At 33.3% G+C, this 25946-nt stretch overlaps 1 protein-coding gene across 1 annotated transcript; it reads right to left on the reverse strand.

Annotated features, from left to right (window-relative positions):
* Positions 1-999: 999 nt before the first annotated feature.
* LOC127729234 (mucin-2-like) lies at positions 1000-15599 on the reverse strand. Its single transcript, XM_052236975.1, has 10 exons — positions 15524-15599; positions 14963-15034; positions 13901-14021; positions 12461-12549; positions 9665-9736; positions 8845-8989; positions 6443-6976; positions 3286-3374; positions 2636-2716; positions 1000-1207 (listed from the first exon to the last, which is right to left on the reverse strand). Exons 1-10 carry the CDS (start codon positions 15587-15589, stop codon positions 1046-1048), a joined length of 1431 nt encoding a protein of 476 aa, XP_052092935.1. The 5' UTR covers positions 15590-15599; the 3' UTR covers positions 1000-1045.
* Between the last annotated feature and the right edge of the window lie 10347 nt (positions 15600-25946).

Consider the following 25946-nt stretch of genomic DNA (forward strand, 5'->3'; position numbering starts at 1 on the left):
ATGAAGGGAACTGCACTGGAATATCGTATCAACTGTAAGATATATTATACTCCATACGCAAGTGTTCCTGTAATGGTCCGAGTACACAGTTATTTCGTAGTGCATTTCTTTTAGACAATAAATGAAAATAAAAAAAATCCCACCTGCGCTTTCTCAATAATATTTTTACAGTGTGTTGTACTACTTTTGGGACAAATTATATCAAAATTATAGAAAACTTCATCGGCTCTAACTCAAAATATGGACAATTCTATGTTAAGGGGGTCTTGAAATCTTTTGACAGCTTCCGAAGTGCTAATTTTTAACCTTTTTCAGCTGGACCAAATCACTACTTTACTTTACAATTCATGACCCAAATTTTTTTACAGTGTAATTTCATCCCCCTACTTGCTATTTGAGGCATAAAACATGAAGGAATACATTTGGAAGGGGTACTAAAAAAATTGGCAAGCAACACACTGTCCACACTAGGGACTTTATTCGTGGACAACGAAAATCAAAGGACGATAACTGTGTACTCGGACCTAATGTTACTTCATGAAAATATAAAGTTCACAAAAGGAAAATTTAAATCATATCGTTTGTCGTAAAATTTAAAATTCTGTGTTAAATGGACTTTCATTAAAATTTCTAGACGTCGAGATACGAAAGCATACCTAATGCCTGCATATGAAGTATAAATCTATCAGTTGGTATGATATTCCAGAGCTTGCATATCCTATCATGATTTCCTTGTTAGAGGATTGCTGATTGCAAGTAAGCTTTTAAACCAAGGGTTCCAAGTGGTGAAATCGAAGACATCTTCTTTAGTTTTATATATATTTTGTAGACTGTCTTTTGGTCTTTTTCCGTTTCTTTGCAATGGCGTTGTCAGCTTTAATATTACTTCGGTATAGTCCGCTTTTTATTTTTTAACAGAAGAATTATTTGCAAAATGAAGGGAAAAATAACAATGGTTCTTATTGCTTGCTGTTTCTATGGTAACTCATTTTCAATCAAATGTCAGATAGTTTTTATTGCATTCTTTACATTGTTTAGAGATTGTTTATGGCCTGATAGTAGTTAATGGATTGCATCGTTGCGGATGCTTGTGTACAACATGATTATTACAATTGCTATGTCTACAACACTCAAAATATTCTATCGTATCCATTGCCATCACTGCTTTTCCATTGTTGTGGATGGCCGAACGGTAATGGTGACAGTCCTGAAAAAGAAAAACCAGTTATCTAATACGATTATTATAAAATATCATATAAAAGCGTTTGTAGGAAATGACATACAAAACGTTTGGTTTATATTCTTACATCCAACACGCTCACCAGAAAGAGTTGATTCGACTGTCCTTCTAAATATCTTTGTCAACTAAACCAACAAAATAGGATATATTAGAACCACATTCTTTGTTTGTTTTAAGACGACTATAGTTGTTCACGATTGCAGGCCTTGAAATAATCTTTCGATATTCAAACTTCTTTCAGCAGTGACTTCTTGTCCAACCCCGTAGATTTGTTTTAATTGTTTATATAACAGATATTCTTCATGATTGCAGATTCTTTTTAAACTGTCATAATTATTGTTTGAAGGGGTGCTCCACATTTTGTAGTGAATTAGGACTCTGTAGAAAGTATTTGTAACAATTTTACTATGACTTTAAAAATAATTGGCAATATGATTGGATGTGTTGGGATTATTAACCAAGTGCATAGGTTGGCAGTGCATAATTTCTCCATGTTGCAACATCTTATTTGCAATTATTCATATAAAGTATATTCAATGCAGTGCTTCAAGTTTTGATAGCAATGATAAAAACAACTTTAACGTCCTTATTTCCATAAAGCTACGATAGCCACATCTCAAGGTAAAGCAGAAATCTCCTTTTATTTATATAACAGTCTAGGTGACGACATGTTTACAAATTTATTCAAATGGGTAATGTTTATTCTTTTTTTTCATATTCCGGATTCTTAGAGATTTTTTTATTATTTCCTAATCATATGTTTTTTTTTTGTTTTTTTTATTTTACTTTTTTATCGCTTTTGTTTGGGGGAGGGCTATTTTGTTCATTTTCTTGTTTATAAAAATAAGAAAATGTTGTATAATTGCCAATCAGACAACTATCCACCAGAGACCAAATGACAGAATTTAACAACTATAGGTCACCATACGGCCTTCAACAATGAGCAGAACCCATATCGCATAGTCAGCTAAAAAAGGCCCCGAAATGACAAATGTAAAACTATTCAAACGAGAAAACTAATGGCCTGATTTATATTTAAAAAATGAACAAACCACTGAATTACAGGCTCCTGACAGACACATACAGAATGCGGCGGGGTTAAACATTTTATCGGGCCCCCAACCCTCCCCTTATCTGGGACAGTGGTGTTATAGTAAAATATGAACAAACTATGAAAATAAGTTGAAAAGGGCTTAACTCATGTTTGTTTGTTTGATTGATACGAGTTTTTGTTTTATTTTGTTTTCAATTTTTGAATGAACAGTTTTTATGAAATTAAAGAGATCAAATATCAAAGATTCCCATATTTTACAGCTAACATATTGTTAATCGATCCTGTAGTCGGACCTATAGTTCCAAAGTTTAAAAACCAATTGATTCATAAGAGGAACTTACGGTTTTTGTCATACAACCCATCTTGTAGAAACAGAGATTGTCGTTATCAGCTCCGCCATCTACTCTACTCAAATAACATTGCTGAAGTGGAAATTTTTATTCATTACATTTCTCTTGTTTCATTAATTTCTACTATATTTATAATGTTGAAAACCTTAATGTTTCTTTCTCAAAAGATGGAAATACTGTGTTGTATGGCAGAACTCTACATTTTTCAGTGGATTCCATCGAGTCTGTCATGTAATTGAAAAATGTTGACACTATAATGTCATGTAAACAACTATAAGTCACCGTACAGCCTTCAACAATGAGCAAACCCCGTACCCTTTAGTAAGCTAGAAAAGGGCCCGGGATAGCAAAATGTGAAACAATTCAAAAGACAAACTATGTTTGACTTTCTGAAGTAATTTAACCGTAACATAAGTCAAGTAGTGTCGTAAAGAAAATTGGAAAGATTTGAGCAAATGTAGGCTTATTTGGCACAATTGGCCTATAGAATATCAGATAATCTCAAATATACACTTCCGGTGTAATTTTGGTTTTGGTCGATAGTTTACTTATGTCACGTATCTATAATTTTAATTTAAACGGATTTTCCAATTGTATATTTTACCAATCTAACTGTATATGTACTTGGGTGTACTACTTACATCTTCACCTAGATTACATTTTGTAGTATGGTTACATTCCTTCTCATGGCTGCTGTATTCACAATAATAACAATTAAGCGCTGCTGGTTCTACAAACAAAATTGTATAGAACTAAGTCCATTATAAATAACCCCTGATGGGTTAAATCTTTAGTTCTGTGATTTTTTTTTCATACTGAATTTGAAAAAAATGCTTTATATCTGTACATTAAGAGCTTAACTAAATTTGAAATTTGTTTGGTGGATACGGATTATAATTAAAATGCATATATATTAATGCACATAAATATAAAAAAATTTCAAAACAATTTGAATTTCTCGCTTTCTTAATAGAATATAGATATAAGATGTGGTATGAGTGCCAATCAGACAACTCTCCATCCAAGTTACAATTTGTAAAAGTAAACCATTATAGGTCAAAGTACGGCCTTCAACACGGAGCCTTGGCTCACACCGAACAGCAACCTATAAAGGGCCCCAAAAAATGACTAGTGTAAAATCATTCAAACAGGAAAACCAACGTTCTAATCTATATAAATAAACTGTTATCACAGAGATTTGTCTCGCCTTTTTGTAATTTTGATAATGCAAATGTTGAAATTAAAATAGCAATACTTTAACATGTAAGTTATGCAAATATTCAAAATCGATGAACCATGACTGAAGGTACATGGCTAAACAATCTCCATGGAATGAGATGTGCCAATGCTAATACAACTGCATACCAAATACCATTGACTGATTATAAGTCGTTCCCTTAAAACAAACCTAAACACAAACATTAACTTGTAAACTATGTAAAAGTTTCAAAGTCAATGAACCATGATCAGGGGTGGGGCTATATAATCTCCATGGAAACGATACTTGCAAATGCCAATAAATTTGCATACCAAATATCATTGACTTAACATTAGCAGTTCATCTTAAACTGATTTAATCACAAACTAATACATGTAAACTAAGCAAAAGTTTCAAAGTAATTAGACCATGACTGAGGGGGCGGGGCCAAATATTCTCTCCATGGAAATGAGATGTGCTAATGCTTATACAACTGAACACCAATTAACATTGGCCTACCACTAATGGTTCCCCTTGAAATAACCTAATCACAAACTAATACAAGTTAACTTAGCAAAATTTTCAAAGTCTATAGACCATGACTAAGGGGGCAGAGCCAAATAATCTCCATGGAAATGAGATATGCCAATGCTTATACAACTGCAAACCAAATATCATTGACCTACCACTAGTGGTTCCCCATAAATTGACCTAATCAAAAACTAATACATGTAAACTATGAAAAGTTTCAAAGTCAAAAGACCTTGACTGAGGGGCGGGGCCAAATAATCTCCATGGTAATGAGATGTGACAATGCTAATACAACTGCATACCAAATATTATTGACCTACCACTAGTGGTTCACCATGAACTAGACCTAATCACAAACTAATACATTATTGACGCCACCGCCGCCGTCGCCGACGCCGGAAACAGCATACCTATGTCTCGCTTTTTGACTCCGTCAAGGCGAGACAAAAACGAGAAACGAGAAACACTTATGAACCACACCAACAAACGACAACCACTGAACATCAGGTTCCTGACTTAGGACAGGTGCAAACAAATGCAACGGGTGTAAACGTTTTAATAGGCGCCAACCTTCACCCTACCTGAAACAATAGTGTAACATCACAACATAGAAAGACACACTATAAAATATCATTTGAAATGGCTTAACTCAATCAAAAGACATATTAACAAAAACAAGTGAACATACACTGAACGAATAAATTTGATCTATGGCACAATGTAAATACAAAATTGATAAAACAAGGGGGTTAGATGTAAAACAATTTCAAAAAGACAACCATAACCTTGGACAAAATGCCGCCAAATAGAATAACGTACACAGGCAAATAAAAATAATTTTGTTGTAAGGTATACATGGAGTACGAATATTCATTAGTGTTAAGGAAAAGATGCAATTATGTAACATATTTAAAATACGCGAGCGTCTTGCAGATATAACTATATATATATATATATAGTTTTTCAATTTAGACTTTTATTTATATATATATATCATAACGATGCCATGGACTATGATGCAGTCTTTATATCTGTGAATGGTCTGATTCACTTTAAAATGTGAAAAAAATAAATACAAATTCAATCAAAATAAAAGGAAAATTTCCAATATAAATATGTGCAAAAAACCTTTTTCCTGGTAAACTTAATATAATACGAAGGACCTATTCAAACACATATGTTTACAGTTTGTATTATATGCATAAGGAAAGAACTTTTTTGTGTAAGGATTTATATGTTCATTTCAACTAGGCAATACATTACACTCCATAGTGTAAATGAGATATGCAAGACGTAACCGATAATACACATATAAGGGCACATAAACAAAAAACAATAATATAACACGATAATAAGCAAATGATTACAAAAAGTATAATATGATACAAACACATTTTATTGTTATTTGTATTCTGTTATTGTGATTTGTACTTTAAGGGAGTTTGAAGACGTTCATATCATATTAGGAAATCACTGCAAATGTCGCTCATTTGAAAATATTCTATTTCTGACGTCTTTACTCTAAATCCGTTAGATGTGTACCGATTGACACTTTGGTCTGGGAGAACATGATGTATTTATTAGTTGTAATTGGCTTTGAACTAGCTTTCAGTTATTGCAGATACTTTTAAATCGTTGTTTTGTGTCTATTGTTTTTACTTTGTACAGTTTGTTCTTATGTTGTGCTGTTACACCACTGTTCCAAGCTAGGGGAGTTTTAAGCGCTCACAAGCATGTTTAACCCCGCCACTTTCTGTATATGCTTGATCTAAGTCAGGAGCCTGTAGTTCAGTGGTTGTCTTTCTTAATGTCCGACATATTTGTTTTTCGTAAATAAGTTAGTTTTACCGATTGAATTGTTTCACATTATGTTTTCACGTCGGGGCCTTTAATAGCCGATTATACGGTATGGATTTTCAATTGTTGAAGGCCGTACGGTGACCTTTAATTGCTTATATCCACTTTTTCGAACTCTGGGGGATAGTTGTCTCAGTGGAAATCATACCACGTTATTTTTATACAGTCAGTAAAATGCAATTGTATATCAACTGTAACTGGGCATAACATACTAGTTGGTGTTGGCGTTGTAGTCCTTTTTGTAGTAGTCGTTGTCGTCGGTGGATGAGTTCTTTTGGTAGGTGTCGTTGTTGGTGGTGGATGAGTTCTTTTGGTAGTTGTCGTTGTTGGTGGTGGATGAGTTCTTTTGATAGTTGTCGTTGTTGGTGGTGGATGTGTCACTTTTTTAGTTGTCGGTGGTGGATGTGTCACTTTTTTAGTTGTCGGTGGTGGATGTGTCACTTTTGTAGTTTTCGGCGGTGGATGTGTCACTCTTGTAGTTGTCGGCGGTGGATGTGTCACTTTTGTAGTTGTCGGCGGTGGATGTGTCACTTTTGTAGTTGTCGGCGGTGGATGTGTTACTTTTTTAGTTGTCGGTGGTGGATGTGTTACTTTAGTAGAAGTGATTGTCGTCGGTGGATGAGTTCTTTGAGTAGTTGTTGTTGTCGTCGCTGGTGTTGTTGGTGGATTTGTTCTCTTTGTAGTTGTCGTTGTCACAGTAGTTGTTATGGGACTAGTCTGCATAGTTTGTTGCGTACTAGGATGTCCTGTTGGAAAGAATAATACACATCTCTAAACCATATCAAAATTGTCAAATTATCAGTAAATGCATGCACCTTGCGGAATATGAATGACCACGCCGCTATATGACACAATATAAGTAGATTACGTACATTTATTAATTTTGTGTTATTTACTTTTACAGTCGAATTTTTCTCATTAGGACCGTTTGAGAGGATTTTCCTAAACTAAACAGTATATATATGTTTGAGGGGCACATGCACGATTGACTTGTTCATTCATTTTTTTCTCTGCATAAGCATATATTTTGCCGAAAAAAATTCCAAAGAAAGATAATAAATTGATCTTTTTAAAAAATTAATTTGCATCTCTGCCCCCGGAGACAGTTTTTTTGGGAAAAAATCCCAAAAATTGGCAATAGTTTCATCAAAAAGAGAAAGTCGAGTACACCTTTTTATGTTCAGGCGTGTTTGAAATGACTATTTTGTCTTGAAAACGTATAAAAGAAAAATATTTGATACATCATCTCGCTTCAGATTCTATTATTTTTATATATTTAGGCTCTAGGTTGATATTATAACATTAAAACTTTACAGTACTAGAAAATAAAATATATGGGTCAAGTGAAATACCCTTTCTAATGAGTCATAACAACAGAGTAGGTGTGTTCGAATAACAATTTTTTACTAAAAGTTCTTGACGACACACTTTTCAATTGGATCTTAAAAATGCATAAATTCAAAAAAACTTCATTTTTTTTTTGTGTGTGTTATCTAGGGTAATTAGTCTTCAACCTCTGAAATTTTTTTTCTGCCCTTCCACGAAATATTTAATTAGATTTTTTTTAAATATTTTTGAAAATTCCCCCTGACAACCGATCAGACAATAGTTTTAAGTTGATCAAATGCATAAAATAACATTAAATGATGCTCAATAGCTAGTAGATACATTTGTCTTTTAAAATACAACGGTATATAAGGATCGTAATGATGCTATATGGATAAATTAATCGGTTTTCAAGAGCTAACTTGACAGCACGTCATCACTACAATGGCTTCCATTTTTACAATTATAAAAATTAGGTGGCGTAATGGGGAGATAATTTTGACATAGGCTAAACCTACCAGGGGCGGATCCAGTCATATTTAAAAGGGGGGTTCCCAACCCGGGAGAAAGGGGGTTACCAACCCAGGATAAAGGGAGTCCAACTATATGTCCCCATTCAAATGCATTGATCGTCAAGAAAAAGGGGGGGGTTCCAACCCCCGGAACTCCTCCCCCCCCCCCCCTGAATCCGCCACTGCCTACTATGTTTTTGTTCCTTTTTTCATGAATATGCATGAAATATTCGCTACTTAACGCTTGGACACCATTAACACATACTTCATATTTAGACATAATTTACCAGTTATTCAATTCAAAATTGTCTCATTGTTATTGTCAACTATTATATTTGGGCCTTAATTCGTTGTAAATACCACGTGAGTGTATTTCAAAATTCGCACAAATTTTATCTTCTTTTTATGGTGTTTCACAAGTTGTTTTTCATTTTTTTCATTTTGGAAGTTTCGAATAAGCTTAAGCATTCACACTATATTTGAGGGTCTGGATGGGGTTCACAGAATAGAGAACAATGGACAAAAAGTACAGAATAAAAGGCAAACAATATAAAAAAAATAGAGAAAAATAGGTCAACAAAATAAAGAAAAGAGAATAATGGTCAAAATATATAAAGAAAAGAGAATAATGGGCAAAATATATGAAGAAAAGAAAATAATGGGCAAAATATATAAGGAATAAAGAAAAAATGGCTAAAAATAAAGAAGAAATAAATGAAGGACCACCATCCAAACCCTCATATTTGAATTTGAATTTTACAGTTCTGAAGCCTTACCATTAACACAGTCTTTCTTGTTGCAGAAATTGTTATCACAACAATAATAACAGACATCAATGTTATCAAACCCTCCTATGACTTGTTTCTTGGCCTTTGGATGACCAGCTATGATTGACTCTTTCCCCATCATCTTTTTACACATCTATAAAGTTACAGTTTTCAAATTTCATATTTCAATCTTTTAAAGCTATCATATTTTGTACAGTATAGTATTATTAAAAAAACATGTACTTTAAAAGCAAGCAACATCACACTTTGATTTACAAGATTTGGATTATTGTACCTTTGATTCTTATGTAGCATTTAACATATGAAATACATATTTTAATATCGGAAACACCTAAAAGGTAAAACAGATTTACAAAAACTGAACATAATGATCTGAATTCGGTTCCAATGCTCTGGATGCGTGTTTGTGTGTAAAGTTCACCAAATAGAAATGTTTGCTCGACAAAAAATGTTTTGCATCTCACATTGTTTGTGAGCATGACATCTCACATTTTTTGTGAGCATGAGATTCCAAAGATTGTTTGTGAGCATGAGATTCCAAAGATTGTTTGTGAGCATGAGATTCCAAAGATTGTTTGTAAGCATGAGATTCCAAAGATTGTTTGTGAGAAGAGATTGGGATTGGCGAGAGCTGCAGCAAGTTTCTGTAAGATGAAAATCTTTTACATGTATCCCTCTGACAGGCTAATATCTAAAATAAAGTAAGGAAATTTCAGTCTTTCTCATCAGTGACAATACCGAACAATATCTTCTAATGATAATATAGAAACAAAACTTGTATTGAGAATACGAAGTTTAACTATAATACCTCCTTGTGTTGGCATCCCATCTCGTATCGATCGGAAAACATGTCATTGATGAAATGTTTGGTATAGCATTCCTAGAAAACATAGAAACATTGTAAAGATTGATAGGAATGAGAGGCAAATGAAAATCATGTCATATCACATTACTAAGTACCCAAGCGTCTGTCAAAAAATAAACACGATGTGCATTTTCGAGCAGGTGTAGAAAGAAAAGTTACTCAGATTCATGACTTCTTTACACTAAATCCGTTGTATGTGTACTGAAAATCATGGTTTATTTTTTAGGATTTTATTTTTTTTTGCTTTGACTAGCTTTCAGTCACTGCGAGTACTCTTATATCGGTATTAGTGTTTTTTGTCTTTTGTTATTTTTTTTGTTTTTTGTTTTTTTGTTTTTGTTTGAGCATCCCATTTTAAAGATTTTTTAAAGATAGCTCTTATGTTGTTACGTTTCGCCACTATCCATGGTTAGGGGTTCACAAACATGTTTAACCCCGCCACATTATATATGTGCCTGTCCTGAGTCAGAAACCTGTAATTCACTGGTCGCCATATTTTTTTTAACTTATTGTTTTTAGCAAAAATGAAGCAGTCGGTTTTCTCTTTTAATTTGTTTTATATGTTGTCATGTAGCGGGTTTTATAGCTTATAAATTTCACTTCTGTACTCCTACTGTGAACAAAAAATTTATTATTTAAAAAAAAAAATGTTTACTTAAGTACTCTTAACAACAAAATTATTATATTCATTTTTACCTGTGTAAGTTATTTTATTTAACGCCGCTTTGTCCCAGGTGTTAGAGTCGTCCTTTTGACACTGTTCCTACCTTTTTTTTTATATTAATATTGTATTTATATTGTGTCATAGATAAAACTTATTCGTTCAGCGTATGCTTACTTGTTTTTGTTTAAATGTCTTTTTGATCGAGTTCAGACATTTCAATTGATATTTTATAGCGTGTCTTTTTATGTTGTAATGTTACACTACTGTATCAGGTTAGGGTGAAGGTTGGCCCCTGTTAAAACGTTTAAACCCGCTGCATTTTTATGCACCTGTCCTAAGTCAGGAGCCTGTTGTTCAGTGGTTGTCATTTGTTGGTGTGGTTCATAAGTGTTTCTCGTTTCTCGTTTTTTATATAGATTAGACTGTTGGTTTTCCTGTTTGAATTGTTTTACACTAGTCATTTTGGGGCCCTTTATAGCTTGCTGTTCGGTGTGAGCCAATGCTTCGTGTTGAAGGTCGTACTTTGACCTATAATTGTTCACTTTTTATACATTGTGACCTGGATGAAGAGTTGTCTCATGGCACTCATACCACATCTTCTTATTTATAATATAAAGAATGTATTTGGCTCATGATTTAAGGTCGTATAGTGATACAAGGTTGTTTATATCCTCATCCTTTGTTTTCTTTGGATAGTTGTCTCATTGGCACTCCGCCACCTCTTCTTCTACATTTACCTTTGCGATGCATTGTATGTCAATAAAGGATCTGGGGTAATAGAATATATTAAACAGACCTAGTTGCTAGAAATATACAGTAATGGAAAAGGTTATTGATTTTAACATTTGCATCTGTAAGTTACAGTCATAGTCCGATTATAGTATTATAACAGACATTCAGACAAGTAGAATCTGTGGATCATACAAAACAAAAATGCGATATTTGAGGTAAAAATGAATACCTTATTTATTTCAGAGACGCAAGATTTTATGAAGACCTCATCTATGTCGCAGACGCAAGCTTTTTATAAATACCTTATCTATGTGGCATACGGCAGTTTTTAATGAATACCTTATCTATGTCGCAGACGCTAGCTTTGAATGAATACCTTATCTATGTCGCAGACGCAAGCTTTTAATGAATACCTTATCTATGTCGCATACGGCAGTTTTTAATGAATACCTTATCTATGTCGCAGTCGCTAGCTTTTAATGAATACCTTATCTATGTCGCAGACGCTAGCTTTTAATGAATACCTTATCTATGTCACAGATGCAAGCTTTTAATGAATACCTCATCTATGTTGCATACGGCAGCTTTTAATGACTACCTTAAATATGTCGCATAGTGGCAGCTTCTAATGAATACCTTATCTATGTCGCATACGGCAGCTTTTAATGAATACCTTCCTTATCTATGTCGCATTAGGCAGCTTATAATGAAAACCTTATCTATGTCGCATACGGCAGCTTTTAATGAATACCTTATCTATGTCGCAGACGGCAGCTTATGAAGAAAACCTTATCTATGTCGCAGACGGCAGCTTTTAATGAATACCTTATCTATGTCGCATACGGCAGCTTTTAATGAATAACTTATTTATGTCGCAAACGGCAGTTTTTAATGAATACCTTATATATGTCACAGACGCTAGTTTTTAAAGAATACCTTATCTATGTCACAGACGCTAGTTTTTAATGGATACCTTATCTATGTCGCATACGGCAGCTTTTAATGAATACCTTATCTATGTCGCATACGGCAGCTTTAAATGAATACCTTATCTATGTCGCATACGGCAGCTTTAAATGGATACCTTTTCTATGTCGCATACAACAGCTTTTAATGAATACCTTATCTTTGTCGCATATGCTATCTTTTAATGAATACATTATCTATGTCGCAGACGCTAGTTTTTAATGAATACCTTATCTATGTCGCAGACGGCAGCTTTTAATGAATACCTTATCTATCTCCCATACGGCAGCTTTTAATGAATACCTTATCTATGTCGCATACGGCAGCTTTTAATGAATACCTTACCTATGTCGCAGACGGCAGCTTTTAATTAATACCTTATCTATGTCGCAGACGGCAGCTATGTCACATTTACTGGGATGTTCTACGTCAATACAACTGTAACAAATCGTCCGATTCAACTTATCTGAGAATAAAAAAATTATTCATATTTAAATTAGAGTTAGTTATTTCTTTTAACACTATACGTAAATAAAGAAGTTTTCATCGTAATGGGCATCATTATAAAACTCAAATTTGAGGGTGTAAACGAAACATGGAAGCTATAGACAGTATATATTGCTTTAAAACAATGATGTATGCTAAATTATGATTTTACCCATGGCAAGTAAAACAAGAAAAACAAATTTTTAAAAATGCAACGAAATACATATAAATGTATAGCCACTTCAAAACTGTGAGAAGAGCTCAGACAGCCAAACCGACCAGAATTAGAGGCTCTAATGGAAAATATGATGTATAAATATGTTAGTTTCATATTCGATGTAAAATAATTACCTGAAATGAAGACTTTACATCACATTAAAATTTATTCCCAAGAATACATTACTTTTGTTGGGTTCTGAGATTATGCAGATATTTTGTATCATTTAAATAACTGAAGTGTTCTAGTTCTTTTTCAAGCTTTAGTAAATAACCAATGTGGTTCCATCTTTCTGAGTTACGGTATTTTTGACAAATGTAAAGAAGCCAATCTTGCATATTTATTCTTTAGTTACTTACAACATTCGTATTAATTAGTACAATTTGATCTAAAACTCGCTTTATAATGTATAGATGCCAAACGCGTATCCATATTTAAATGGTTTACTAACTCTGGACTACCCACATCCATATCGTGTACAGCATTTAATATACAACATTCCTGACAAATGCATAAATGGCGTACTTAATATGGTCCCCACATCCATATCGGTTACAACGGTTAGAGTTACAACATTCCTGACAGATGTATAAATGGCGTACTTACTCTGGTCCCCACATCCACATCGGTTACAACGGTTAGAGTTACAACATTCCTGACAGATGTATAAATGACGTACTTACTCTGGTCCCCACATCCATATCGGTTTCAACATTCCTGACAGATGTATAAATGGCGTACTTACTATGGTCCCCACATCCATATCGGTTACAACGGTTAGAGTTACAACATTCCTGACAGATGTATAAATGGCGTACTTACTCTGGTCCCCACATCCATATCGGTTACAGCGGTTAGAGTTACAACATTCCTGACAGATGTATAAATGGCGTACTTACTCTGGTCCCCACATCCATATCGGTTACAGCGGTTAGAGTTACAACATTCCTGACAGATGTATAAATGGCGTACTTACTCTGGTCCCCACATCTATATCGTGTACAACATTTGAGTTACAACATTCCTGACAGATGTATAAATGACGTACTTACTCTGGTCCCCACATCCATATCGGTTACAACATTCCTGACAGATGTATAAATGGCGTACTTACTCTGGTCCCCACATCCATATCGGTTACAACGGTTTGAGTTACAACATTCCTGACAGATGTATAAATTTTCATCTTGCCGTTTAACTTCTCTCTTCCCGAACTTATTTAAAGCATCACACACCTTGCAATAAGAATAGTATTAGGAAATAAGATAGAAAATCTTGTCTTTGATGGATAAACTTTTATATATGATGATTACTTAAATTATAGTACAAATTGCCTATATCGCGACGAGATCAATATAAGTTATAACACTTAAAAATTTACATGCAAGAGAAATGATCTTTTTAAAGAAACTATAATTGTGAAATATCAATATTTAAAGAGAACAGTTTTAATCTCATCTCGATCTGTACATATAACAGCGAAATATAAGCCCGGCTTTTACTTTAGAATGTAAAAAAAATTGCTCTACAAATCAGTTCGATTTACTGCTGGTTTCACTATGTCTATTTTTTATGCCCCATTTATAGGCATAATGTTTTTCGGTCTGTGCGTCCGTTCGTTCGTTCGTTCGTTCGTTCGTTCGTCCGTCCGTCCGTCCGTCCGTCTGTCCCACTTCAGGTTAAAGTTTTTGGTTAAAGCTTTTGGTTAAAGTTTTTGGTCAAGGTAGTTTTTGATGAAGTTGACGTCCAATCAACTTGAAACTTAGTACACATGTTCCCTATGATATGATCTTTTTAATTTTAATGCCAAATTAGAGTTTTGACCCCAATTTCACGGTCAACTGAACATAGAAAATGATAGTGCGAGTGGGGTATCCGTGTACTATGGACACATTCTTGATTCTTTATCTCTTACTTTTTTCAAACTTAGTATAGATTTTCATAAAAAAAAACTATTTCTTCTCTCGATTTTCTGTGAAAAATGTAAATATCAATTCGAATAAAAAAAAAATAGTTCGATACAGTTGAAATGCGCTACTCAGCAAGACGCTTAAAAGAGTTTGGCATCCAATCTGCAATCCTCGGGTGAATCCGCTTTCTAGTAGATTGGGGAACGGACTCGGTCGAGTTTAGACGAGTGGTCTGTCATACTTCCGAACAATAAGTTAAAACTTACCCTATTTGATGCACATCCAAGATCATAGAACACGTGACCTTGTGGAGTAATGTAGAAATCTGTGAAACATTGCTGAAAGTGTATTATACATGATGTAGCGATTAGAGAAACGCTGATATTGAAAAACGTTACCCGTGTAGAGTGTTTGATCATATTTAACTGTTTTTTTCTGCCCTAGACTAATTTTTATAATGTATTTGACAGAAGATTTACAGAAACTTACTTTTAAATGATCATAAAAATACACCAAAGGATAGCATAAATTTAAGAAGTTTTTTTTTTGGTGAATTTCAAATAAATTGCAAGTTCCCTCACAAAAAAAGAATACATAATGACTGCTTTCTACATAGTTTAATGTGTATCCATATATATTTAATGTAAATATGAAATATGTTGCATCAAATATGTCACTTTCTTTACAAAAGCATTAATTTGTTGTAGTTTTTTCATGTCCTACAGTAAACAGTAAGTTATTAGTATTATTTACTAAAAGTGTTCACTACAAATGAAATACATGTATATACACAATCTAGCACATCGTGTACATAAACTAAAAGTTACCTCATGTTGAGCACATGTAACCACGTTTTCACAATCATGAGGTTCTGCTACACGGCTACATGACATACATTCTACAGCACCTATGAAAAGTGGATATATGTTGAGTAACTATATATAGACAGCTTAATTTTCATTTGCTTTAATAGCAAACTTTGGGTATATTACGCATTGATTCCGAAGATTTTTTTTAGCTTTTTCTTATGAAGAACATACATTTCTTATTTAGTCGAATGTGCGTATGTTTGCAATGACGACTCTGGTCGTCATAAGCGTGACATTTTAAAATGACTCAAAGAACAACAGAGATACAGATTTATTGTGGAATTTTGATACTAAATACGGGAAGTAAATTACAAAAAAGATATCTCACAGCCACCTATGAATTGTTCAACATTTTGTCATGCCGTGGCTTTAATAGCTTACTATACCGTATGGGTTGTTTGCTCATTTTTTAAGACAGTACGATGACCTATAGTTGTAAACGTCTACGTCATTTTGGTCTCTGGTGAAGAGTTGTCTCGTTGCCATTAAAACCACATATAATTTTATATTAAAGATGTCATGGTAAAATCATTGAATTTTGTATTCTTTTCTTTACGATTAATGTTGATTTGCTTACAGTTTTAAACACGATAAAGATTTTGTTATTGTATCAAAACTCAAATTTCCTCGAGCAAATTTCTGCACTGTTAATGAAATAGATGAATAAAATCTACTTGGATATACAGCTGCTTGTAACTTGTGTGATGGGATAATACGTATATCAGTAGTTTAATCATTTTAAGACTGTTTTCTGTAAATTCTAAGTTTCTGTAAAGCAGTAGTATGCAGTATTGTATAACGTATGTTAGTAAAAATTTATAAATGTGATTTGTCTAAAGAGCTTTTCTAGATCTGCTATCATCAAGAACGCTCAAAACCAAACATTTGAAAGCTAAGCATGTATAAATGTATACATGTATAATGTATAAATGTATAAATGTATAAATGTATAAATACTTATGGAACTATAGGACCAGAATGGAAAGAAAAAAATATCCAAAACCATCTAAGTTCAACATAGCTTGAAGAAGTCTGAACCTTAGTTTCTTAATAATTTTTAAATTTACCACTGGTAAATTAAAAATATATGAGTTAATGATATGTAATGCATGCAATTTCTTTTTATGAGCTGATTTTCACTGTATGCTATCATATGCATGATTTTGTTATACAGCTGAAAGAAATTAAGAATTGTTTTTGAATGTGTTCGTGGGGAGTACTAAAAGAAATAAATTTAGCTACGCCACATGTGCATTATCGATATCCCAAGTCAGAACATCTTCGGTAGTATATAGTTTCATTTTTTGTTTTGTCTAGCTCGGGGCCATTGAGATCTTGACACTTGTCTAGAATCGGGTTCATACTTGACATATGTCTAGACTAGGTGACATTTATAGTTTGACACTTGTCTATACTGGGGCCATACTTGACACTTGTCACGACAAAGGACATTTATAGTTTGATACTTGTCTAGACTCGGGGTCATAATTTACACTTCTCTAAACAAGAGGAAATTTAGAGTTATACACTTGTCTATTCTAGGGGTCATCTGGAGCTATATACTTATCTATTCTAGGGGTCATTTGGAGCCATACACTGGTCTATTCTAGGTGCCATTTGGACCTATACACTGTCTATTCTAGGTGTCATTTGGAGCTATACGCTGTCTATTCTAGGGGTCATTTGCAGCTATACACTTGTCTATTCTAGGGGTCATTTAGAGCTATACACTTGTCTATTCTAGGGGTCATTTAGAGCTATACACTTGTCTATTCTAAGAGTCATTTAGAGCTATACACTTGTCTATTCTAGGCGTCATTTAGAGCTTGATCCTTGTTTATACTAGGGGAAATTAGATCTTGACACTTGTCTAGAATCTGGGTCATTGAGAGCTGGACACTTGTCTAGACTCGGGATCATTCAGAGTTTGACACTTGTCTAGACTCTGGACCATTCAGAGCTTTACACTTGGCTAGACTCTGGACCATTCAGAGCTTTACACTTGGCTGGACTCGGTGTCATTTAGAGCTTGACACTTGTCTAGAATCTGGGTCATTGAGAGCTTGACACTTGTCTAGACTCTGGATCATTCAGAGCTTTACACTTGGCTAGACTCTGGACCATTCAGAGCTTTACACTTGGCTAGACTCGGTGTCATTTAGAGCTTGACACATGTCTAGAATCTGGGTCATTGAGAGCTTGACACTTGTCTAGACTCTGGGCCATTCAGAGCTTTACACTTGGCTAGACTCGGTGTCATTTAGAGCTTGACACTTGTCTAGAATCTGGGTCATTGAAAGCTTGACACTTGTCTAGACTCTGGGCCATTCAGAGCCTTACACTTGTCCATTGTTGAAAACCATATGTTGAACACTAGTGGTTTTATTGTATTTAGAATGGCTTTCTCTCTGACGTATACTCCACCTCACGGTTTTTTCATAATTAAAAAAAATGTTTCTTACCTTCTGCACACTGTATACATATAAACACTAAAAAATAAATGTAGTTACTGACTCTTAAAGTATAAATCAAGAATATGCATTGCAAAACAGTCCTGTTCAACAGTCATTTTCTTTATTTTCATACATGTATATTGATTTGTAGGGATTTGTAATTTTCATTTTTTAAATGACGCAAACTACTAGTATTATTTTAGCCATAACAGATAATACCAGAGAGATTTTCATAGATTCTGTGAACTGTTAACGGCCATTTCCATTTTTTTTAAATTTTAGGTATAATGTATTATACTTTGAATAAGTTTATGGTGTGGTATTTACTCATTGGCTAATATTAATCATATTTTTTACAACAGTGTAAATCTTCCAGCTAACCCTTATGTAAAAGACATACTGATTGTTGATATCCTAAATAGTATGGCGTGACGGCATTTGGGAATATATCCCTTATCCTGTTGAACAGTTTATCAATTTAGTGGTAAGGAAAGGAGCATTACCAGTATAGGAAACCATATTCTTATTTCGTCTTCTTGAGGCATCAGTTTGGGATAAATGTGAGAACAGTCTTCACCCAAGAACATATTTGAACAACAATATCATTTAAAAAGACATCTTCTATTCAAATACTTTTCTAGATAAGGTTTATACTCATTTCTATAAAAAGTTTTCAAAATAAAAGCAATTTGGCAAATTTTACTGTTTAACTTGATTAAGAAACTTGCATCTTTCGGTTATCCGAATGGTGTCATTTTCTACCTTCGTTACAATTTATGATATTTGTTAATTGATGGGGAAATGCAATTTCGTACTTTTCCTTTTTTACAGAAGAATCAGTTTACAGGTAATCGTTTGTGACATAAAGCTTTTATCGTTTTTTTTGTTTTTTTTTTATAGTTGATAATTCCTGTCTTCAAGTTCAAACTATAGGAGATCGAGTTACAAGTAGCAAGTTGTTCGGTAACTAGATATATCTGACTATTTCACATACGTTACAATGTTCCTTAAATGGTCCCATATTTGCAGCACAAGAGCTATACGACAGATGCTGTTATTGTCATTTAATATGCTGTAAAAATCACTGTCAATGAACTGATCAAAATACTGTGTCCTTCAAACCATTATGTGATTAAATATTATATATATGACTTGGATATGCTCGTCTACATCTCGAACAACATTGATCTAAACTCTATATAATAAGTATCTTCAGGAAATATTTTATATATACAAAAGGAATGTAAAACTTACGCCAAATGAAAATGTACAGATTGGCCATAATATTATGCAGTCAGCAGATAAGCTCCAAGTTGCATGTAAGGAAGCGAACCAAGTTGTAAATCTTTTGACCTCATTCCATAAGATAACAATAATGGCACTATATTAAGTACAGTATATAGATAATACGACGCATGCACTGGTTGCTGTACGAAATACACCAAAGGAACCATACATGCATCTCATAAATCTATCAACATATGATATTACATAAAAAAATATATATTTGTCATGCTATCAATATATATACTCTACATGGATTATTTTTCTTCTCACGCAAAAACTTCTCAACAAGACCATGGTTTGACGAATCGTGTCAGACATTGTCAGTGTCATAAAGGTCAAATGCAAGTCATGCATCTAACTAAAAATGTTCGTCTTAAATATAAGTTTTATTCGTCGTGTAATCATGATAATCAGTTTGGGGTTAATACATAACATGACTATCTATCATGTTTTATGATATACTATCTTGTAAACAGTCAGAGTGTAGGTGCGCCAATATTGAAAACTGTTTTAGTAAACACTGCTTACTTTTTCTGAGCATCCGATTTTACACCCTGTTTGTGTAGGTTCCTGAGGACAGCTGACTCACAAACTTTTAATTACATAAATTAAAGTCCTTCGGACTTGTATTCAGTTGTGAGTTAATCTGCTAGTTTATACAACAATTACTTCTAGAAAAATGTGTTTAATTCTAAAAAAAAACCAACATAAACATTCCCAGCTTAACATGCAGTAATGTGGTACGTTACATAGTATCAATACCAGGAATGTGACCAAACTTGTACTTGTGTCAGATAACAGTAAATATCTGTATTTATTTACAGAATTAAAAAAGTCTCTAGTAAGTTAAGAAAAGTGAGTCCTGTACAAATCAACCAATTCATGATTGCAACCGTAGAACTTACAAAAAAAAAGTAAAATAACAAAAATACCGAACTCGAAGGAAAATTCAAATAGGAAAGTCCCTTATAAAATGGCAAAATCAAAAGCTCAAACACATCAAACGAATGGAAAACAACTGTCATATTCCTGACTTGGTACAGGCAAATAGATAATTTTAGTCGTTCTTCTGTGTGAATAAAAATGCCATAATAAGAACTTGCTTTGGTAAAATGTATAAGTTAAGATACGTAAACATCATAGACTCGAGCAGAGAATGTGTTACCATTAGACTATACGAACACTAAAAAATCGTTCTTACGTCGTAAATCATAGTTACTAGTTGTCCAATAGGACAAATATCGTAAATCCTAGTTTTTAGTTGTCCAATAAGACAAATGTCTTAAATCCTAGTTTTTAGTTGTCCAATAAGACAAATGTGTCGTAAATCCTAGTTTTTAGTTGTCCAATAAGACAAATGTCTTAAATCCTAGTTTTTAGTTGTCCAATAAGACAAATGTCTTAAATCCTAGTTTTTAGCTGTCCAATAAGACAAATGTCAAGTCGTCCTAATGTCGTAAATCCTAGTTTTTAGTTGTCCAATAAGACAAATGTCGTAAATCCTAGTTTTTAGTTGTCCAATAGGACAAATGTCTTAAATCCTAGTTTTTAGTTGTCCAATAAGACAAATGTCGTTAATCCTAGTTTTTAGTTGTCCAATAAGACAAATGTCGTAAATCTTAGTTTTTATTGTCTTATAAGACAAATGTCAAGAAAAGATCCAGATAAGGACCAGACCACCTTGTCTATCTTGTAGGCGGTACTATTAAGATTACTTTGATTAAATCAGCTGATCTTGCTGAAAACGATCTGGACGTTAAGCAAAAATCAATCATTCACAATCCTGCCCTGTTTTTTGTCTAGCCCATCTGCTTTAATTTTATTACATTGATCATTTTCCATCTCCTTTACATTGGTCATTTGCTTTAGTTTCATTACATTTGTAATTATTATTTAGAAGAACAATCCACATGTAAAAGTCGTAGCACTGATCTAAAAATACCAGATAGGTCCGATGTGTTTATTGAAACTAGCTGATTTCGATGAAATATTTTACTTGATACTTTTTAGCTTACATACACCAGAGTTTCATGAAATGACTGTTTTTCATTGCTGTACAAATCAAATATGACACTGAATTCTAGTTCGTGATTCCAACTTTTGCGAAACCAACTCTACTTGGCTTCACAAATGGATCCCAAGATCTGATCAACACTTCTCCGTATGTAATGTTTATACTCAGTAATATTTAAGGAATGACTGTAATATTTTTTCTGTCTATGAAGAAATAACATCAAAAATGTGGTGCACACTAAATAGCGGGTTATTTTAAAGTGTGCACCACATTTTTTATGTTATTTCGAATAGACAGTAAAAATATTACAGTCATTTCTTATAATTTAATTCTTAATTCCATTTTAAACCGGAGTAAATCATGAATAAACGTTGATAACGTCATGGTCACATGACAAAATTATGTCTATGAGCTGATAAACAAAACAACGTCAGCCAATCGGAAGACGCGTTACATCCAAAATTAAATTATTAAGTATTATAATTGGATTTACAGAAACAAACATATTTCAAGTTATATAATAGATTTATTTCTTGAACGGGCAATATATAATAAATATCGATCCGGATACTTTTAAATGTTAAATGAAATCATGCAACTAATCTCTTCATTGATGTGAAGATCTAGACTTTCCTACATCACCCAGAATCTTCCCGGTTTTCAAATCAACGATTTGTGAAACCATTCTTACTACAGGTACCTTAACAGTCACCTTTTTCATTACAACTCTTGGAATCTTCTTGAATGTGATGGTAGGTATCCTTCTTCTCTCTAACGCGGTTTTAGTTGGTGGGCCATGAACATTTTTACCAATTACTCCACTAAAATAGGGATTCTGTGAACCATGAAAACTAGATCTCCTGTTATTTTTCCTTACCATAAATGATGAATAATTACTTAAATCAGAAGAACGTTTCGGAATCGGAGACCTGACTCTAGCACCTGTATTTGTTGTTAATGGGCCATACTGAAACAAATCATTGTTATGTTGTCTTTCGTTTCTAAAAGGTGGTGATCTACGAGGGCCAGGCACGTCATCGGGTGTTTGTTTAGTTAAACCTTGCGGTAGAAACAATATACTCTGACTTCGTAGTCCTAATCCATGTTTTCTGTCCATCGTCATTGGTGGGGCAGGTAGAACAGGAGCAGGACCATATGGGTCCAAAGGTCTTCCTAAAATATCAGTTATACAAAGTGTCCAAACGAAAACGAAATATAACATCATTGTATTACTTTAACCTGAAAAAAAAATACCTTGTCAAGATATTTAATCATGAGAATTTTTTTCTTTACCATATGATATAATTCCGCCAAAAATCGAACAGTAAAGGTAACAGGTGCTTATATTTCAAAACAAAAAATTTGAATTCCAATGGAAAAGAACAACACACTTAACATACAAATTGATGGAAAGATTAATGATTATTGTTTCTATTTTTAAAAATATAGGTACACAGCCTCCCTGTGACTTTGAGATGAAGAAAAGCAATAAAAGCGCTGTTCCTTTGCTTTTTGTGTGTTTTTGCTGTGTATGAACTGATTTTGTGTCATGGATGGATACCCTGTATCCTTTGTTTTTCTATGTAAACATGACATCTATGAATCAATCATTCAACCAAAAAACTTTCTACGATATAGCATAGTTAACATTAAACTTTATTTTGACGCTTTGATTGATGCAACAATTAGTTGCTGGTGGTGTTGTAAGTTTTGTGCATTTTTTGTTTCGGTTTTGGTAAGTTTAACAGTTGTTCTTTTTTTACATTAACGATTTTAATGATAATTTACGTGTAACTATCCACCTAGTAACATTTTATTAAGATTGACCAGAGCCCTTCGACTTCTCGCATCACTCTGAAACAAAACAAACGCATCACAACTGTTTCCTTGTACATAAGTTCAGAGTGCAAAAATTTCCTGCAGCGAATGGAATTTCACCTCTAAACGTTGAAAACGATGTAAGAAACTATTGTTCTTTGTAAACATGCCTTCTGACAAAAAATAGTAAATGATGGAAGAGTACCACAGTTTGTGTTAAAGTCATGTTTAGAAAGTTTTTAAAATGTGCTCAAAAATCAAATATTTTTTTTAAATAATTCTTATATAATTTGCATATTAGGGAATACTTTGATATGATTGGTCGAGAGGACTTTCGGTAGTTGTTCTTGACGTTGTTTATTTTTCGATAGACGACGTTGACCGAACTTCTTTTTGTAACCAATGTAAACAAGATGGCGGCTATAATAACACAATCCGGCCCGACGTTAAAAATATTCATTTTCACTTCGCGTTAATCGTTAAATTAAATAATAAATACAAAACATTCATTTGAATGATAATAAGTGTTTTTTGTAGTTTATTTTTTACCAGATAGCAAATTTCATGGAGTACACATTTTTGCGTTAACCAACAAATATATTCATGCGCCAGGCCAATTCTATGACACAAATACACAATTTACTTGTGACAGAGGTTATACACCAATAAATTCCTTTAAAAAGGCGTTTAATCCTATAATAAAAGTTGCAGTTAAAGTTAAATGTGATCTATGCACGAATTCTTTTGTCTTATATCTTCTAGTTTTCAAAGTTTGGTCTTGTTTGTATGCATACCAAAAATATTAAAAATTGATGCAATAGGCCGTTTCAGAATCTAAAGGACTATGGGTAATTTTATTGTTCGTACCCTAAAATGAAAATAACGTCACGTCATTGGTTGAATTACAATTGTTTATGACGTTGATAACCAATCATGACGCTTTGGTGTACACTTTTGAAAATATTACCCAGAATGCATTAGATTCTGAAACGGTGAATTGTATTTTGCGTTCTTTCTTGCTTTCTATGAATTATATATGGAAATCAAACGTGTACTACAAACAAAAGAAATTATGCAGAAACTACAAAAACATTCAATTGCTTTGAAATAGTTATATCTTAGAAAAACGATATATATATATATATATTAAAGTATTCATTATTTAGATCTTTTTGACTTTCGAAAGAATCTACCCGTTTAATAAATATATTAACCTAACTCACCGATATGTTGACACTGCAACTTGTAATGACCGAATATAAAGATTGAGCATTTTAAAGATATCATGACAAAATAAATCGGTACAACACTAATCAGTCAAACTAATTGTGCATTTCCAATAGTTAACATTAAATTGATCAGTTTGTTTCAGTTTAAATAAAGATACACAAAACGTGACCTGATGATTTAACAAATCGGTATGTTGTGGTTTTATGATACTTTTTTTCAAATAAATTCATTACCTTTATTGTGGAAATATTCTGTAATTTATAAGTATGACGAGCCAAGTGAAGCGTTGTTATTCGTTGTCAGATTTCGTAGTTCCTCAAAAATATGTAATGGTGAGTCTGGTTTAAGGATGTACTCGGGTGAGGTTTATGAATTTTTGTCAGATGTTCGGACTCTTTGGTTGTTTTCCTACGATACAGGGTAAAATATTTTGCCCCATAACACCCATTTTTCTTTTCATATAAGACTTCAATAGATCATAAAAGGTCATTTACCAAAATTTAAGCAGATTCTAGATTCTTTTCTTTCGATTTGAGACCCAAATTCTACCAATGCAAATGTAAGGTAAAAGTACGAGTCAGCCTTTTCCCGCCATTTAAAAAAAATTAAATATCTCGAAAAGGAACTTCATAACCTATCAATATATTTAGCTTATTTTGTTCTTTAACTAATGCTCTTCTGACTTATAGTATCAATTTTAAATTCTAGATTTTTTTAATTTCACCTAAGTACATTCTTAAGGACAATTTTGTTTACGAGGCGATGTTTCAAAAGAGCTGTACAATTCATTCATGATTCTCTGATTCTTACCCGATATTCTTTTCCTGACCTGTTAATTGTTTTTTTTTAATCAACGTGTGGTTCGTGTGATCTCAAATCTTTATTGGTCAAAATTCGATTATGACGTCAAATTTTAGCTTTCCTCTGAATTTCCTATTGTGACGTCATGAAAAAAAGGCAACCATGCCTGATGATGTCACATGAAACACATCTTTTTACGGATCATTCGGAAAAAGGATTAAGATTGTCTATATTTTGTCTAAAAATCATTACAGAAACAGATTCCACCACCAAATATCGTGCAATACGATATTTATCCACTCTCAACAGTTAAATTTTAAATATTTAAAACGCTCGGCGAGCCTCGAGTTTTAAATATATGAAAATTTAACTGTCTCTAGTGGATAAATATCGTATCACACTTTATGTAGTGGTAAAATCTATATCTATCGCGTACCTTATTTTTGCATCGCTGATATGGCATAAACGGAACAGCACATGTTAGTTCAACGAGCTGATACGGAGGCTGATATTAGCTTTTGATGTCATTTCAATGGAAGAGCCGTTTTCCTATTCAAAGTTATGTCGCTGAAATTGACTAAAGCCTTCGAATAGACTAGAACGAGTTTACTTCTCTCTTTTACTGTCAGCGTTCTTCAAACTGATGTTTCTGTTTTCATAAACAGCTATCGTCTTGTTTACCGATTATAGATAACAGAACGAAAAGTTTACTATTCCCAAATTTTAGGTGCTAACATAAAATTGTATGGAAATATTGATACATACTATCAAACCAGCA

Source organism: Mytilus californianus, unplaced genomic scaffold, assembly GCF_021869535.1.
Source record: "Mytilus californianus isolate M0D057914Y unplaced genomic scaffold, xbMytCali1.0.p SCAF_2, whole genome shotgun sequence".
Classification (NCBI taxonomy): Eukaryota; Metazoa; Mollusca; class Bivalvia; order Mytilida; family Mytilidae; genus Mytilus; species Mytilus californianus.